General features: G+C 35.8%; 1 protein-coding gene across 7 annotated transcripts in view; it reads left to right on the top strand.

Moving 5' to 3' along the window:
* The window catches only part of LOC137243604 (UPAR/Ly6 domain-containing protein crok), a 106,809-nt gene that overhangs the window by 77,127 nt on the left and 9,451 nt on the right, over window positions 1-20,231 (top strand). For 4 of the 7 annotated variants that reach the window (XM_067771471.1, XM_067771470.1, XM_067771468.1 and 1 more), the window contains 2 exons: window positions 12,588-12,758; window positions 15,569-16,493. In XM_067771471.1, the coding sequence (XP_067627572.1) occupies window positions 12,588-12,758; window positions 15,569-15,849 (452 nt within the window). In that variant the 3' untranslated portion in view covers window positions 15,850-16,493. Of the gene's footprint in view, window positions 1-12,587; window positions 12,759-15,568; window positions 16,494-16,551; window positions 16,736-20,231 lie in introns of all 7 variants that reach the window. The other 3 variants (XM_067771474.1, XM_067771473.1, XM_067771469.1) reach the window with 3 other exon arrangements.

Below are 20,231 nucleotides of genomic sequence, written 5' to 3'. Positions count from 1 at the left end.
TTTTTGTGTTTTGTTGCACCATATTATTGCAGTTGAATGTTTTTTGTTAAAAATTTGACTTAAAAAATTTTTTTTTTTAAGTGGGCATGGTCGTTCCTCGATTTCGCTAATTTTTATAAAGCTTACATATATTAATAGGAGTAACGTTCCTGCCAAATTTCATCATGATATCTTCAGCGACTGCCAAATTAAAGCTTGCAAAACTTTTAAATTACCTTCTTTTAAAAGTGGGCGGTGCCACGCCCATTGTCCAAAATCTTACTAATTTTCTATTCTTCGTCATAAGTTCAACTCACTTACCAAGTTTTATTGCTTTATCCATCTTTGGTAATGAATTATCGCACTTTTTCTGTTTTTCGAAATTTTCGATTTCGAAAAAGTGGGCGTGGTTATAGTCCGATATCGTTCATTTTAAGCAGCGATCTGAGATGAGTGGCCAGGAACCTACATACCAAACTTCATCAAGATACCTAAAAATTTACTCAAGTTATCGTGTTAACTGACGGACGGACGGACATAGCTCAATCAAATTTTTTTTCGATACTGCTGATTTTGATATATGGAAGTCTATATCTATCTCGATTCCTTTATACCTGTACAACCAACCGTTATCTAATCAAAGTTAATATGCTCTGTGAGCTCTGCTCAACTGAGTATAAAAAAAAACTCACTTTAAACTAACTACACAAAGTCACACAGACATGACATATGAATTATAGGGCGGTTGCATATAACAGACACTCCTCCTTCTTCTTGTGCTCCTTCTCTATCTTTTGATAAAATGAAATAACATTCCGTTAATTCGTTAAGAGTGTTAAGTGAAGGAAAATCGAAGAAACTTACAACAACTTACATTTTGCATACAGAACATGTAGATACGTGGTAAATGAAGGAGCGAGCTTAAAAGCGTTAGTGCATATATTTTGATAAACTCACTATCGCATCATCTTTATCCTTATGTATATGAGGAGCACAATTTTTGATGGGTATGTTCTAATGCTTACAATCCCGAAAATACATGGAAACGTCGGAAAGCGCAATTTTTGACCAGCTGTTTAGTGATGACCTGAAACGCTGATTATTTCCGCTCCAGCCAACTGGTCCGATTACTGATTGAAAGAGATGACGCCGTGAAAGTTTCGCTTCTATAAAGTGATTGATTGACAATGAACGCATCAAAGGAAACAAACCCACAAAGAAGGTCAAACGCCTAGAATTACTGACTTTTGCCTGCCTCAGCCACACAAATCGATCAGTAAAAACCATCCTCGGTTCTGAATGAACACACAGCACATACACATAAATATACACAAGCATCAATTTTGACAATACCTGCTCATGTACCTATGAACTATAAATACAAGACAAACGACAACAACATATCAGAATGAAAATCGACACTGATGATGGCACAACACCGACACCGGCTTGTGTCGAAACCAAATTTGACAACGGATGACGGAAAATTGCTCCAATATACATGACTGAATATTATTATACAGAGTTTGAAAGACTGTCAGCAAAAGCACCCAATATGCTGTAATTGTGTTATGAAATTAAAGGACTTTTGATTCTGAGTCTCTCAAATGCTTCGCAAAAACCACCAGCTTAAGCGCAGTATTGCCACCTTTTTATTATATACAGAATAAACCATGTAAAATAAATATGAGCGATGAATCGCAATTAACAATTCCCGAAACCGATATTCTCCACTTTAACAGTCATTTAATAACCACACTTTAAATCGATAGCTTTTCCACAATTCAATATTTTTTCGATAACAAATCGATAATAAACCGATAATACGTGTGTCCATAGTGCTCTCAGAAGCTTGCACAACGACCAAAATAAAGAACCCTGTCAGAAACCAGGACATATGCTATAAAAAACTACGTCCTATTGGCAAATACAAAAAGCTTGCTAGGTACTGCGCCACTTGCTGCCTCTAGATCTTATAGCTGTATCACTCCTAATAGCTGAAGTCTTAGCCTGTCAAGAGCAGGGCACGAGCACAAAACGTGCTTGATCGTTTCGTCATCCAACCCGTACTCTCTTCATCTGCTATCTAACACTGACTTAGCCTAATTTATAGACATATGATGTCATAAGGCAGTGCCCAGTAATACTCGTCATAGGTCTACAGTCCTCTCTTTTTAATGATAGGAGTAACTTTGCTAGTCTAAGGTTGTAAGACCTACACATGATCTTCGATACTTTACAGCCGCGCGCTTAGGTCTACGCCTTTTCCGCTTGGTCGATCACGTGCACATCTCGCCTTCTCTTAATCTCGCTCAATCTAATTGGCACGTCTACAGAGCAATAGTCATAAAAATAATCCCGAAAAGAACCCTAAAATATTCCCAAATTGATCTCGAAATAGTACCTATAACAATCCTGAAAAAATCGGAAATGGTCTCAAAATAGTACTGGAAGGATCACAAAGCTACTACATGAAAGTATCTAAATCAACCTAAAATAACAGTTTAAAAAAACCTTAATCAACGAATTACGCTAAAAGATCTCACTGATAGTGAGAAAACATTTGAGAATAAAATTTAATCACTGCGAAAGACCAAAAAATTCAAAAATAAACATATCCCGCTTAGAAAACCATTTTTTGCTATAGAATATCCGTTGTTACTCGTGATAAGACGAGTTGCTTCTTCTATTTAACTGCTAAACACAATCTCTGCCTTAGGCGGATCCCCTGAGAAGAATAGAACAATACGGATCAGTCCCAATGATTCTGAAGCCTTAATGGCAGGTTGAGATAGGATGGGCACGGTAATAGGACGCTAATGGAAGTCAACTGAGACTCGCCAGAACCCACGAACCAATTGTAGTTACGGGTGTTAGGAAGTAAGTCAGTCGAACTCAAGATTCAACGGGGCATATCAAACAAAAGTTATTTCAACACATTGATATGATCAATATTGTGGCGAACATTAGCAGTTTCGATACATCGCTATGCTGCTGCTTAGCCATATACACACATATGTTTAGAAGATAACAGTGAGAGCGCATAAGAGCTCAGACGTTATTACACATACATATAAACAGCAGCTTAAAACGCAGAAGTTCTCACTTACACATATACACGCATATATATAGAGGACAGGAACGCGAAATAAATAAGCAGCTATGAGATACGGACACGAGCTACAAAAAAGCAAGTGTTCGAGACAGCTGTGCGCAAAAGGTTTGGACCCTGGGAGAAATAGGTGAACGAGAAGAACTGAGAGTATAGAAGCAGCACAGTCCAAGTGAAAAGAAAGCAGTTGATTGAAAAACGTTGTAAGTGAAGTACTCGAGTAATTTAATTGTGACGTACGACTACCAAAGCAGTGTTGTAAATAAAGAACATTTTGCTAGACTGAATATTTGAATTATTTATTCGAAAGCTCAGAGATTCGTTCGATGATAGAAACGGAAAAATTAAGAATAAATATGCAATCGCAAAGACGGATTAAAGTTCAACTGCCCTGTGTACAGGAATGGGTGGTTATAAAAATTCGTGTATAAAATATTTAAAAGCAAGTGCAGTAGTAATATCGGAATGTCGTATATTCCAGATTTCCGGACTCGGCATCTTAGGATTGAATGTCCTAGTTTAGTCATTCAGTCAATCATGTAGAGGGAGAGTACTTCTTTGTATTTACTTTGAGTGTTACCTCAATGGCTTTCGTTAGGTGCGCCTTTTATTACAAGACTACAACTATGTAGCTCCTATTTAGGCACTCCCAAAAGTATTGATGAATAATAACAAATAAATTACAAGCACGAAATTAAATATGCAATTTTATTGCAACTAGCATTTTAGTGTAATTTGTTCCCTTGTTTTGTATGGGTATAGTGAAAATATTATTCAGAACAACCCCAACAAAGGTGCTATATAAAGATGACATCTCTTTGTATTACTGTTAATAGGATGGATCATCGTGATTTTTGATTTGAATGAATTACTTCAATAGTCCTCTAAGCTCCGTTTTCTCTATCTTCAGTAAGTCACTTATCTGTAAGTTATCGAAATTCTCGTTTCCACGCTAACTAAAGCACCTAGAAGGGCTGATTACATTCAACACGGCGTCTACAGACTACAACCACAATAAAGCAAAGCCTGACGACAATCGTAGCCAAGCACTGGCTTCTTGATTACTTTGAAAGCGACAGCCACCAATATAAATTACTGCAAACAGTAGCGAAAAATTTAGAAAAAATATTAATCCTGTTTAAAAAACGCGCAAAAGAATGATTTTAGCTTTTATTATCTGTTATTTATTTTTATTTTAGTTTTCATTGACAAAATAAAAAGGACGCCACTCACCGTCGCTTCCTAAAAATAGAATTAGGTTTAATCTGGCTACAACGGCTTTCGCGATTGATTGTCGTGCTGCTCTGTCGCGCCGAAAATAACGACACTCATAAGAACATGTGTAAAAATAATATGACAGATGTGGCGGCTACACCGCCGTCGTGAATGTAATCAGCCCTAGATTCTGCTAAGTGCAAGATTGTAAACAAAAAAAAGGACGTGTGGCACTCGGGGACTGCCGCGGTAAAGCTATTGCATATTATCAACTTATGCCATTATAATATTTATGCAACATTTTGTTTTCTTTGATATTAATTCAAGTTAACCTTTTTAAGCGTGGTGACCGATAAGAAAAGACATTTTTTACTTTTATTGAATAAATGAGAAGTTAATATTTAACTTTCACTTTAACTTTAACTTTATTTTTATACTCAGTTGAGCAGAGCTCACAGAGTATATTAAGTTTGATTGGATAACGGTTGGTTGTACATATATAAAGGAATCGAGATAGATATAGACTTCCATATATCAAAATAATCAGGATCGAAAAAAAATTTGATTGAGCCATGTCCGTCCGTCCGTCCGTCCGTCCGTCCGTCCGTTCGTCCGTCCGTCCGTCCGTCCGTCCGTTAACACGATAACTTGAGTAAATTTTGAGGTATCTTGATGAAATTTGGTATGTAGGTTCCTGAGCACTCATCTCAGATCGCTATTTAAAATGAACGATATCGGACTATAACCACGCCCACTTTTTCGATATCGAAAATTTCGAAAAACCGAAAAAGTGCGATAATTCATTACAAAAGACCGATAAAGCGACGAAACTTGGTAGATGAGTTGAATTTATGACGCAGAATAGAAAATTAGTAAAATTTTGGACAATGGGCGTGGCACCGCCCACTTTTAAAAGAAGGTAATTTAAAACTTTTGCAAGGTGTAATTTGGCAGTCGTTGAAGATATCATGATGAAATTTGTCAGGAACGTTACTACTATTACTATATGTACGCTTAATAAAAATTAGCAAAATCGGGGAAGGACCACGCCCACTTTTAAAAAAAATTTTTTTTAAAGTAAAATTTTTACAAAAAATTTAATATCTTTACAGTATATAAGTAAATTCTGTCAACATTCAACTCCAGTAATGATATGGTGCAACAAAATACAAAAATAAAAGAAAATTTCAAAATGGGCGTGGCTCCGCCCTTTTTCATTTAATTTGTCTAGGATACTTTTAACGCCATAAGTCGAACAAAAATTAACCAATCCTTTTGAAATTTGGTAGGGGAGTAGATTTTACGACGTTAACTGTTTTCTGTGAAAATGGGCGAAATCGGTTGATGCCACGCCCAGTTTTTATACACAGTCGTCCGTTCGTCCGTCCGTCTGTCCGTTAACACGATAACTTGAGTAAATTTTGAGGTATCTTCATGAAATTTGGTATATATGTTCCTGGGCACTCATCTCAGATCGCTATTTAAAATGACCGATATCGGACAATAACCACGCCCAATTTTTCGATATCGAAAATTTCGAAAAATCAAAAAAGTGCGATAATTCATTACAAAAGACAGATAAAGCGACGAAACTTGGCAGATGAGTTGAACTTATGACGCAAAATATAAAATTAGTATAATTTTGGACAATGGGCGTGGCACCGCCCACTTTTTAAAGAAGGTAATTTAAAACTTTTGCAAGCTGTAATTTGGCAGTCGTTGAAGATATCATGATGTAATTTGGCAGGAACGTTACCCTTATTACTGTATGTACGCTTAATAAAAATTAGCAAAATCGGAGAAGGACCACGCCCACTTTTAAAAAAAAAATTTTTTTAAAGTAAAATTTTAACAAAAAATTTAATATCTTTACAGTATATAAGTAAATTATGTCAAGATTCAACTCCAGTAATGATATGGTGCAACAAAATACAAAAATAAAAGAAAATTTAAAAATGGGCGTGGCTCTGCCCTTTTTCATTTAATTTGTCTAGGATACTTTTAATGCCATAAATCGAACAAAAATTAACCAATCCTTTTGAAATTTGGTAGGGGCATAGATTTTATGGCTTTAACTGTTTTCTGTGAAAATGGGCGAAATCGGTTGATGCCACGCCCAGTTTTTATACACAGTCGTCCGTCTGTCCTTCCGCATGGCCGTTAACACGATAACTTGAGCAAAAATCGATATATCTTTACTAAACTCAGTTAACGTACTTATCTGAACCCACTTTACCTTGGTATGAAAAACGAACGATATCGGACTATGACCACGCCCACTTTTTCGATATCGAAAATTGCGAAAAATGAAAAAAATGCCATAATTCTATACCAAATACGAAAAAAGGGATGAAACATGGTAAGGTAATTGGATTGTTTTATTGACGCGAAATATAACTTTAGAAAAAACTTTATAAAATGGTTGTGACACCTACCATATTAAGTAGAAGAAAATGAAAAAGTTCTGCAGGGCGAAATAAAACACCCTTAAAATCTTGCCAGGTATTACATATATAAATAAATTAGCGGTATCCAACCGATAATGTTCTGGGTCACCCTAGTCCACATTTTGGTCGATATCTGGAAAACGCCTTCACATATACAACTACCACCACTCCCTTTTAAAACTCTCATTAATACCTTTATTTGATACCCATATCGTACAAACTCATTCTAGAGTCACCCCTGGTCCACCTTTATGGCGATATCTCGAAAAGGCGTCCACCTATAGAACTATGCCCTACACCCTTTTAAAATACTCATTAACACCTTTCTTTTGATACCCATATTGTACAAACAAATTCTAGGGTCACCCCTGCTCCACCTTTATGGCGATATCTCGAAACGGCGTCCACCTATGGAACTAAGGAATACTCCCTTTTAAAATACTCATTATCACCTTTCTTTTGATGCCCATATTGTACAAACAAATTCTAGGGTCACCCCTGGTCCACCTTTATGGCGATATCTCGAAAATGCGACCACCTATACAACAACCACCACTCCCTTTAAAAACCCTCATTAATACCTTTAATTTGATACCCATATCGTACAAACACATTCTAGAGTCACCCCTGGTCCACCTTTGTGGCGATATTCCGAAAAGGTGTTCACCTATAGAACTAAGCCCCACACCCTTTTAAAATACTCATTAACACCTTTCTTTTGATACCCATATTGTACAAACAAATTCTAGGGTCACCCCTGGTCCACCTTTATGGCGATATCTCGAAACGGCGTCCACCTATGGAACTAAGGATTACTCCCTTTTAAAATACTCATTAACACCTTTCTTTTGATACCCATATTGTACAAACAAATTCTAGGGTCACCCCTGGTCCACCTTTATGGCGATATCTCGAAACGGCGTCCACCTATGGAACTAAGGATTACTCCCTTTTAAAATACTCATTAACACCTTTCATTTGATACCCATATCATACAAACGCATTCTAGAGTCACCCCTGGTCCACCTTTATGACGATATCTCGAAACGGCGTCCACCTATAGAACTACGGCCCACTCCCTTTTAAAATACTCATTAACACCTTTCGTTTGATGCCCATATTGTGCAAACGCATTCTAGAGTCACCCCTGGTCCATCTTTACGGCGATATCTCGAAAAGGCGTCCATCTATAGAACTTAGGTCCACGCCATTTTAAAATACTCATTAATACCTTTCATTTGATACCCATATCATACAAACGCATTCTAGAGTCAACCCTGATCCACCTTTATGGCTATATCCCTAAATGGTGTCCACCTATAGAACTATGGCGCACTCCCTCATAAAATACTCTTTAATGACTTTCATTTGATACACATGTCATACAAACACATTCCAGGGTTTCCCTCGGTTCATTTTCCTACATGGTTATTTTCCTTTATGTTGTCACCATAGCTCTCAACTGAGTATGTAATGTTCGGTTACACCCGAACTTAACCTTCCTTACTTGTTAACTTTAACTTTCACTTTAACTTTAACATTCACTTTAACTTTAACTTTATTTTTAACTTTAACTTTAACTTTAATTTTAACATTCACTTTAACTTTAACTGTAACTTTAACTTTAAATTTAACTTTAACTTTACCTTTAACCTTTACTTTAACTTTAACTGTAACTTTAACTTTAACCTTAACTTTGACTTTAATTTTAACTTTCATTTTAACTTTAACTTTATTTTAACTTTCGCTTTAACTTTAACATTTACTTTAACTTTAACTTTAACTTTTACTTTAACTTTAACTTTACCTTTAACTTTAACTTTAACCTTAACTTTATTTTTAACTTTAACTTTGACTTTAACTTTAACCTTAACTTTAACTTTAACTTTAACTTTGACTTTAACTTTAACTTTAACTTAAACTTTAACTTTAACCTTAACTTTAACTTTATCTTTAACTTTAACTTTAACTTTCACTTTAACTTTAACTTTTTTTTAACTTTAACTTTAATTTTCGCTTTAACTTTAACATTCACTTTAACTTTAACTTTCAGTTTAACTTTAACTTTAACAAATTTTTTTGTTGGTTTTTTGGCCTTTAGTTTGTAAAAAGGTTTGTAAATTGTCGAGCTCGAGGCCATACAATATTAAATAACAAACAAAAAAACTGTTTATTTGTATATGTTATATATTGTCGTTTTTTATTTATCGATATTTCGACTTCAATTAGAAGTCATCTTCAGGGCTAGAAATACAAAAATACAAGTATTATAATAAAAAACATAAAAGTACATGTATACATTTGACTTACATCGTTGGATGTACCAGATCGACTAATTTAAAATTTGATATGACAAAAACGAAAATAAACATAAAAAGTAAACAAATAAAGAACCGTAATTATAAACAAAATTCTTAACTAACAACAATATAGCATAAAAAGTTAAACTGTGAGCGACACCCATAGCATAAGTATGTATTAAATTCCCACCAGTAGCGGAATTCACTAACTTATAACGATGCTATTTGTCGAGATTTTAATTTACGATTTTATCGTTTGCCTTATCGATTGTGCTATTCACTAACTTAGTTTTAACGAATCGAAATAAATTACATTTAAATTTCGTTTTAATAGTATAAAGTATTAAAGTATTTCGTTTTAACGAAACCTAAAAAATGCGAAAAGCACAAAAGGAGTGCCAAAAATAAATAAAATCCGCATACTAACTGCTTTTAAAAGTGTTTACATATTTTAACCAAAGGTAAGTAAATGCGGTATTATTTTTTTTTCTCTGTTAACATCGCAGTTATTCTTGTACCCCTTAATTGATCATCAAGTTGAGAAATAATATCATGAACCAAGTCTAGGGTTAGTAGGTACAAGTTTAGAAACTCCGTTGAATTCAAGTGGAATGGGTCATCTACTTCTCTATGAACCACTGGCGATGGACTTAGTAATTCTTCATTTTGTGATAAAACGTACGCCAAGAACTCAAATGCCATTTGATTTATAAATAAAGCAGCTTTTCGTGTTTGATAGTATTTAATTAAAGTTTCGATTTTCTTTTTTAGCTAAAATTGCCAGAAATATTAGTATCGTGATTTTTAACGCAGCCAATTTACTTGCCGTTTATTTAACGACACAGCTGATCGTCGACAAACGAATATCGATACACAATAGTTACTGAATAACGAAATCGTTATAGTTATCGATTCGCAAATAAAGCGATGGCAAATGTCGTTAAAAAAGTTAGTGAATTCCACTACAGGTAAATGTTGTGTATAACACTCTCAACATTAATTTTTGCAATTTTGCTTTACCAATTGTCTGTATGCGTGAGCGCATTGGTCTGTGTCTGACTTAAAATTCATTCTTTTATCGTTGGGTGTGCTGATTATGTGAACCATCTCCAAAATATAGCGTTTCGTATAATGTTTTTCTTGTTGTAGAATTTCTACCTCATCGCTAAAAATAGGGACCACACTAATGATAACAAAACGGCCCTCACTCAGCATTGCGAAACAACTGGACACTCTCCGGATTTCGATGAGGTAGAAATTCTACAACAAGAAAAACATTATACGAAACGCTATATTTTGGAGATGCTTCACATAATCAGCACACCAACGATAAAATAATGAATTTTAAGTCAGACACAGACCAATGCGCTCACGCATACAGACAATTGGTAAAGCAAAATTGCAAAAATTAATGCTGAGAGTGTTATACAACAACATTTACCTGGTGGGAATTTAATACATACTTATGCTATGGGTGTCGCTCACAGTTTAACTTTTTATGCTATATTGTTGTTAGTTAAGAATTTTGTTTATAATTACGGTTCTTTATTTGTTTACTTTTTATGTTTATTTTCGTTTTTGTCATATCAAATTTTAAATTAGTCGATCTGGTACATCCAACGTATACATGTACTTTTATGTTTTTTATTATAATACTTGTATATTTGTATTTCTAGTCCTGAAGATGACTTCTAATTGAAGTCGAAATATCGATAAATAAAAAAACGACAATATATAACATATACAAATAAACAGTTTTCTTTGTTTGTTATTTAATATTGTATGGCCTCGAGCTCGACAATTTACAAACATCTTTAACTTTAACTTTAACCTTAACCTTAACCTTAACTTTAACTTTAACTTTCGCTTTAACTTTAACATTCACTTTAACTTTATTTTTAATTTTAACTTTCGCTTTAACTTTAACATTCACTTTAACTTTATGATCCGGGGTGGGCGTGAGTTTAGCACCTGCTAACAAGCCAACCTAATATAAACGCACGCAAGTCATTTTCTGTCAAAAATGTCTCATGCACATACAACTTGTATGAGAGAAACTCAAATTGAATTTGCTGCGTGAAAACCTAACTCGATTTCCAATTTTTGTTCTGCGTGACATTTAGATTTGACGTTTGCACACATGCCTTACATTCTCGCAACGCATGCTTATTTGGGTTAGGGCAAAAAACGCCGGTTGTTTGTGTGCGCTAAAAAAACGCAGTGCGGTTTTATTAGGTTGGCTTGTAAGCGACCATATATGTATACGATAAGCGATAGCACAATGGCTACTTCGTGAAAATCAACGACAGTTCTTTTAGTTTGATTTCGGAGTGTCGCACGCGCGCTTAAAACAGAGTACCAAAGAGTGCGTGTGATACGTGTTCACCGTTCAAGCATTGAAATCAAACTAAATAAATATTTGATTTTGCTTTCGTGCTCGCTACGCGTTCGTGTTTACTAACGCATTCTCAATTTGGTAACCGTGTAAATGTAGTGGCGCCCACCGCTGTTTATGATAGAGATCCAATTTTATGTATTTGGCCTGTTGCTAACATCGAACCTTTACGAACCTTTTCGAACCTTTTCAAACCTTTTCGGATCTTTTTTGACAAATATCCATTACGGTTTTTTTTTTGATTTAGTCGCCAAGCCCGCGATAAAATCTATGCAATAGCTTAACAGCTGTTTGCTTCTGTTGCGGTTTGTTTTACAAAATATTCACGTTTATCGATTTAGCTCGGATTGGTCACCCTGTGTTGATGAAAACGAAAATGTCAAACAAGGCGAATTCAATACCAGGTGTTGTTATCCCAACAGCTGATTGCTTCTTTTGATAATTTTTCATACAACCCCTCGTACTCCAATATGTCAGTTAATCGAAATCAATGAAAATTTTGTTTTGACTTGACATTCTTCTGCACGGCAAATTGGTTGAATTCGCTTTTCCACCACCTGGTATGGATTCGCCTTGATGTCAAATGAAGTAATTTGAAGGACTGCTATATTCCAATAAAAATGATGAAAACGGGTCTGAGGTTTACAGTTTCTGTAAGAAGTTTTTCTTACTAACCGACTGTATTTAACATATCCCTCTACTGGGAATAGTACACATTCCTGTCAAGGAGAAAAAGTTCCATATTCTGCCACACCTAGTGTTGTTTCGATACTACGTGGTACTCGATACTTGTACTCAGTTAAAATGATCGAGTAGAGTAGTCGATATCTAAAAACTATCGAAGAAAAATACTCGATACCTTCTCGTATCGTACTTATTAAAAAGTTCAGTCAAACAAACTTATGAAAATTAATCGTTTAATTAAATGTTATAAACACATTGGATTATGGACGTATTTAAAGCCACGCTTCTTTACGTAATCTTAAGCCATTTCATAAAATCAGGAACCCTCAATGTTTTCTTGCGTTCGGAAAAGGATATTTATTTAATTTCTCTCTCTACAAGAAGCAAAGAAATAAAAACGCAATTTTGATAATACATTGATGACAAACCATTTTTTATTTTTTTTTTTATTTCAGCAACTACTGCGCTGATGTGTTATGATTGCAATAGCGCCTACGATCCAAGTTGTGGTGATCCATTTGACCCATACTCACTTGGCAAGGTAAATTGTACCCAACAAGAACCGCTAGAACATCTCAAGGATAAATACCCCAAACCAGTGTTGTGCCGCAAGACTACACAAAAAGGTGAGTGTTATGAAGCTGTTATAAAGTTGAGGCAAGAAAAATCATAGCCTGATAACTGTAAAAACACAAACAGCAATGAGGAGATAAAGAAAGGCGTACTTCACGAGTACTTGCTAAAGTTCGTTTTGTAAACATACAGGTGTACGTTTCGAAAAATATTTTTGTCAGTTGACTTAAGCAGAGTCAACTTTACTGAAAACAAATAAATTCGGACTTTTTGAGAAGATGTTCGTCGACTTCTTATAGGTAACCGATACCGATACCGACAAGTTATAATTTTATTAATCGGCTTATTATCGAAGCAAATATTGTCGAGTTAACGGATTGTTATCGGTTTGTTATCGCCGAGTCTTTGACTTTTTATTGATATCCTATCGGCTTGTTAATGACTGGTTACATATGTGTCTATGTTTCATCGATTTGATATTCAATGTTAATTGGTATCTGTTGTTAGGAAATCGATAAAACGCCTATAACAATTGGGAAACACTACGATAAGAAGTCGATTATTCGATAACAGCTCTATAACTTTACGAGAACAAATTTGTAACATGTGGATAATTTTTGGTAAGACATCGATAACTTTTCGATAAAAAATCGTTTTTGATATAAAATCAGTAAGTCATGGATAGCCCTGTTTATCGATAGTTAATTAATAACACTTCGAAAACACATTGATAACACAACGCCTGGATTCCTTTCCGGGTTCGGCTCCGGTTTCGATTCCGAGTCTGGATCCTGGAGCTCTGTTTCCGGATTAGCTCCGTTACGGTTCCGTGTTCGTTACCGGGCTAAAATCTGGATTCGGTCCCGGCGTTAGCCTCGTTTGGGTACGTGTTCGATTCCTTTCTTTTACTTTCTTTGCCTTGTCCTGATTGACTATGTGATTTCGCTCATATAAACTTTACCACGTGCATGGTTCCCACATTGCGCTATATTGCAGTGACTACACTTACGCTTACATTCTGTTTTGCTTCATACAGCATACCAATACCCCCCCGCTACACTACGCTTTCATTTACATTTGACATATGTATTTATTAGGGCTGGGACTATCCGCAAATTCGAATATCCGGATATCCATACGGATATCCGTTGACACGGATAAAATCCAGACGGCATGGATATCCGGTTAATATTCGTTTGTGACACTATCCGGATATCCGGTTAATAACAGTATTTTTGGATATCGAGTGAAAGCAACAAATTGATGTACCGTATATGTTTATTTAACATTAATAACAATAAATTCGTGTGGCATTTAAATCAATTAACAGTGAATACAAAAAGGCTCGTATTGAGAAATATGTAATATGATTAGCTAGAAAACAAGTGCCGATATCATTTCCTGACTCAAAAAATTTCGTGTGGGACGAACTACATTTCCAGCACTTGAAAATACCCTTTCAGAAGCTGTTGAAGTGGCAGGTACTGCAAGATATCTTTTGGCGATTTTCGTCAGTTTGAGATATATTTTTTCATGGTCTTGCCACCAATTGCCGCAACTGAGATTGTGGTTTATTTGTTCTTCGAATAAGTAGCACTGAAACTCGTCTCCTCCCTTGTGTCACTGTCATTATCATTTAGGAGTATATCCATGGCCGTGAGATCACTGTTTTTCGGAGCCTCTTCTTGAGCATTCATATCAGCAGTACCCATTTTATTGCCATTTTTTCCACATGATTTTTTATTTTTTTACGAAAAGCATCGGTCTCAACGTGTTTCAACTGTTTGAACCTCGGATCAATATAACTCGCCATATGTGCAATACTGATATTTTCCAGAAATGGATGTTCAATGTCTTCAAAAGAAAAACGTCTTCTCAAATCTGCAGCTAATTTTTCTTTGAATGTTTTTGCAATCCTCGTATCAGTGTTCTTAAATTTTAGATACTTATTAATAATTTTATGAATGTTGGGACTCTTTCCAACATAAAAAGAACTGAATTCCATCAAGTTGGACAACTTTGGATTAGGTTTTTACCTGTCTTTTAAGTTTGTATTAAATGTTTCTCGAGAGCATATGTACGTTTACTCGAATTATTGAAACTCATCACCAGTTTTAAAACTTTTTGGATGACTCCACAACACTCCGGTAGTTCGTTCCTAAATTAACACTCAATTGAATTGTATGTGCACTGCATGGATGACTGGTTATGTCAGGGCTCAAACACCGAATAGCATTTGCGTCCATACCATTCTCTTGAAGCTGGAAAAACCGATACTGGCTCCATGGACTTGATGTTGAACCTTTGTTTTGTAGCGTTTTTTTAACAATATAAGCAAATGGCACTTGTTTGTAAAATTGTAGCTTTTTAATTTTTGACGTTAACTTAATAATCTACAAAAATATTTTGCGAATAATTTTTCGATGTTTGCTTCGTTAAATTCTGATATGCAGATATTCAATTTTTATATTCTAGTATTCGGACATACGGATATCCGGATACGTAAACGGAAAACGGATACAGCGAATATCCGGATTTTTCATTTATGAACCGGGATATCCGGATTTTTTGCTTAGCTATCCGGTTATTCGAATATTCGGCTTATCCGCATAGTTGAAAAATCCGCATGCAGTTAACAGCCCTAGTATGTATGCAAATTTGTCCCCCATATAGCACTTACAAAGACCACGCCTACGCTTACATTTACACCTTATGCTTATAATCAATACTCCCCCTTACCGTGAGCAAAGATGTCAAAAGAGTCTCAGCAACTTAATGGGACACACCCTCCTTAACTTAATATTTGCATATTGACATTATAAAATTTTTATAATTTTTTCTTCCTTATTCTCTATATTTCCAGTCTACGGCAAAACGCGTGTTGTACGCGGCTGCGGTTATATACCCGATGAGCGTAGCGATGATGGCCTTTGCGTGAAGCGTTCCGGCACGCATGACGTACAAGCCCTGTATTGTGCGTGCACAGCCGATCTTTGCAATCATGCAGCATCAACATTATATGAGAGCAACAATAATCTCATATTACGAGCATTGCCCTACACATTAGCCGCGTTCTTTGTTTGGATAACTACATTTTCGAGTCATTTTAATATCAATAATTTTGGTGCTGTGCAAAATTCATAAATATGATATATGTAGCTATGTATAACATGAAGAAAAAAAATATGAGAACAAAAAACTAAAATTAAAAGAAAAAAATCTACACGCATACATACAGACATATAATCGTAAAAACATAAAATAAAAACATACATACACACATATAAACACATTTGTATAACGGAAATTGAGTCGAGATACGTTAATGAATTTTTTCAATTGAGTTTTTGAATAGGATTTTTTAAATTAAAAAAAAAAACACACATAAAATGGTATACAAACTAATATCTACGCAAATAAGAGAAATAGTAAAACTAAAAAAAATAAATAAGGAATAAATTAGAGCAATTGTAAATTGTTGACAGCTGCGAGCTTCAAAAAAACTGTTACCTAATAGCAGCTCAAGGATCGATAGCCTTGGTGGTGGTGTAAATTCGAGAAGCAAAAATCATGAAATGCCTAAACTGTGAGAATTTCATTGATCTAAAATGATGAATCCTTTTTAAACAAATATAATTTTAATTAATAATACTAAGCGAATCCAAAGTAAATGTATAGCAGCCTCATTTATTTAAATTGTTTAGCAAGAAGCAGTCATTGTTTACCATCCTCTCACTGTCGGCGCCTAAAATTATGTTAATGGATCATGGAAGTTTGTCAGCAAGCAGGTATGTTATTTATTCATCACTCCGATAATAATTTAAATTTATATAAACAATTCATAAGGTCTTCTATTCGCCGTATGTGCTATGCTTCAATCAAATTTTATATTGGAAACTATGGAAGCAAGTCAAATCTTAAAATTTTACATGAATGCGACACTCTTGTGAATTGCCCGAAATATTCAAATTATAATTTCAACAAGTAAAGGTGTCTAGGGTCGGTTGTAACCGAGCATTATATACTCAGCGTAAGCTTCAATTGTACATTTCATTTCAGATAAATTACTTTTCTACATAACACGTGACACCGCCCGTTTAAAAGACAAATGTCTCCACATTTCCTCTTACAATAAAACTTGATAAGTGAAATATTATTGATTCAAAACTATTTTTTACAAAGTTATAGCTTATTATTCTAGTCTACAACCCTTTTAAATTTGTTTTATAACTAAGTTGCCGTGGTCTTTAACCGATCCCGTCCATTTTTACTAGAAATATTTTCTACTATGGGGAAAATTTGTGTACCCAATTTTATTACGATCCCTTCATTTTTCTTCGAGTTATGGCTCCCGAAACAGAAAATTGCTTAGTCATAAAAGAGGCGGTGTCACCCATTTTCAAAAATTTTAGTATTTTCCAATTTAATGTTATAATTCAATTAAGAAAGTAAAATTCTATTGATACAAAGCTCTTTTTTGATAGTTTAGGTTAGGTTGAACTTGGCCGGTCCATGAGGACCTCACATAGACTGATTGAGTCCGTAGTGTTACCAGAAGTTTGTTTTAAAGACCAAACTGAAAAACCCTATAAAAAACCAGGGCCTATGTTATAAAATAACTCCGTCCTCTTGGCAAATACTAGAAGCTTCCTAGGACTTAAGCCACTTGCTGCTTCTAGATCTGACAGCTGTATCACTCCTAATAGCTGGAATCTTAGCCTGGCAAGTGCAGGGCAGGAGCACAGAACGTGCTCAATCGTTTCCTCCTCCAAACCGCACTTCCTACATCTGCTATCACTGACCAAGCCTAATTTAAAGGCATGTGACGCCCGAAGGCAGTGGCCAGTCAGAATACCCGTCATGAGTGTACAGTCCTCTCTTTTTAATGATAGAAGCAACTTTGTTAGTCTAAGGTTGTAAGACCTACACATAATCTTCGACACTTTACAGCCCCGCGCTTGAACCCACGCCTTTCCCGCTTGGTCGATCATGTGCACCTCTCGCCTTCGCTTAATTTTGCCCAGTCTAATTGGGACGTCTACGGAGCAAGCTTCAAGGGAAGCGGCTTTTTAGCTAGTTCGCCCGCTTTTTCATTCCCATCTATTCTCATATGCCCTGGGACCCAATATAGATGTATGCTTCTCCCTGTCCCGATTCTCTCCAGAGACTGCTTACACTCTAACACGCATTTAGATGCTGTGCTATGCTAGATTATTGCCTTAATTGCTGCTTGACTGTCAATATAAAAATTAACACGGTTGCAGCTAAAGCTATTCTCTTCCAGGGTTTCTACTGCTTTTGTTACGGCTAATATTTCCGCTTGGAAAACGCTACAGTAATCCGGCAGCCTGTAGGATCTGCTTATTTCCGGATCAGCAAAGTATACCGCAGACCCTACTTCTTCCACTACTTTGGAACCATCTGTGTACACATGTATCGCCTCGTCCGCCATTTGCGCACCCTTGCGCCAACCGTCCACCTTGTGGTCTTAAGATCTGCCTCGAAGCGCAGATAGGGAATCAGGTAGTCTGTTCGTCTTGTGATTGATGACGCTATACTACTATGGCCATTTGGTCGGTGCTCAAGCTGCCCCGAGGCACCGAGCCTGGTTGCGGTTGTTAATGCTATGTTCTTTGCTACCAGGTCTACAGGTGGAATGTGCAGAATAGCATACAGTGCAGCCGTTGGGGTTGTTTTCAGGGCTCCCGTAATGCTAAGCATCGATATTCTGCATACCCCCTGTAATTTTTTGAGGTATGTTGTTTTTTGTGTGGCTTTCCACCAAACAAGAACTCCATAGTATAGAATAGGGCTTACAATCGCTGTAAAGACCCAATGAGAAAGAGAGGGCGATAAGCCCCACGTACAACCCAGCATTCTTTTACATGCATAGAGTGCCGTTGAGGCCTTCTTGACCCTCTCCTCCACGTTGAGCTTCCATGACAGCTTACTGTCTAGGATTATTCCTAGATATTTTGTGCAAGGTTTCTCCTGTAAGGTAACCCCTCCTAACTTAGGCCTGGTCCAATTTGGGACCTTGTAGCTCTTTGTAAACAAGACCATATCCGTCTTCTCCGCATTGACTTTCAACCCGACATTAGATGCCCAGGTATGAATATCCCGAAGCGCCCGATCCATCAAAGAATCTTTTTTGCTAAGATATAGCTTATTATTTTCGTCTTTTATATAAAAAAATGGCCGTGGTCTTTGACTGATCTCGTCCATTATTTCTAGAAATATTTCCGGCTATAGAGAAAATTTGTGTACCCAATTTTATTACGATCCGTTAATTTTTCTTCGATTTATGGCTCCCGAAACATAGAAAATTGCTTAGTCATAAAAGGGGCGGTGCCACGCCCATTTTTTAAATTGTGCTGTTTTTCCTATTTCTTGTTATGAATCCACTTGAGAAATGAAATACCATTCATATAAAGCTCTTTTTTGCAAAGATATAGCTTTTTTATGCGCCCACGATCCTTTTAAAAATCTTTTATATAAAAGTGGGTGTGGTCCTTAACCGATTGCGTTAATTTTTCTTCAAAGCATTCCTTATAGTAAAGGAACTCTGTGTTGAATTTTGTTGCGATAGGTTTAACAATTTTTGATTTATGATTAATAATATTTGTAAAATTGATTTTATCACAAGTGGGCGGTGCCACGCCCATTTAAAAAAATTTTTTCAAATTTTTATCAAGTCTCAATATCAGTTCACACGTCAAATTTTAACATTCTAGGTGTATTATTTAATAAATAATCGGGGTTTTTGTGTTATATATATATAAAAAGTGGGCGTGGCTATCATCAGATTTCGCTCATTTTCAATACCAATCTATTCTGGGTCCAGATAAGCTCGTATACCAAATTTGGTGAAGATATCTCAATATTTACTCAAGTTATCTTGTTAACGAACAGAAGGGCGGACGGACATGGCTCAATCAAATTTTTTTTCGATCCTGATGATTTTGATATATGGAAGTCTATATCTATCTCGATTCCTTTATACCTGTACAACCAACCGTTATCCAATCAAAGTTATAATACCCTGTGTATAAGTACAGCTGGGTATAATTATATAATCAATTCACAAGGTCTCTTATTCGCCGTATGTGCTATGCTTTAATCAAATTTTATATTTGAAACCATGGAAACAATTCAAATCTTAAAATTTTACATGAATGCGACACTCTTATGAATTGCCCGAAAGATTCAAATTATAATTTCAACAAGTAAGGAAGGTTAAGTTCGGGTGTAACCGAACATTACATACTCAGTTGAGAGCTATGGTGACAACATAAGGGAAATAACCATGTAGGAAAATGAACCGAGGGTAACCCTGGAATGTGTTTGTATGACATGTGTATCAAATGAAAGGTATTAAAGGGTATTTTATGAGGGAGTGGGCCATGGGTGGACGCCATTTAGGGATATAGCCATAAAGGTGGATCAGGGTTGACTCTAGAATTTGTTTGTACGATATGGGTATCAAATGAAAGGTGTTATTGAGCATTTTAAGAGGGAGTGGACCT

This window comes from Eurosta solidaginis, chromosome 3 (genome assembly GCF_040869045.1).
Source record: "Eurosta solidaginis isolate ZX-2024a chromosome 3, ASM4086904v1, whole genome shotgun sequence".
In the NCBI taxonomy this organism is placed as follows: domain Eukaryota; kingdom Metazoa; phylum Arthropoda; class Insecta; order Diptera; family Tephritidae; genus Eurosta; species Eurosta solidaginis.
This window is presented reverse-complemented; position numbering and strand designations above follow the sequence as displayed.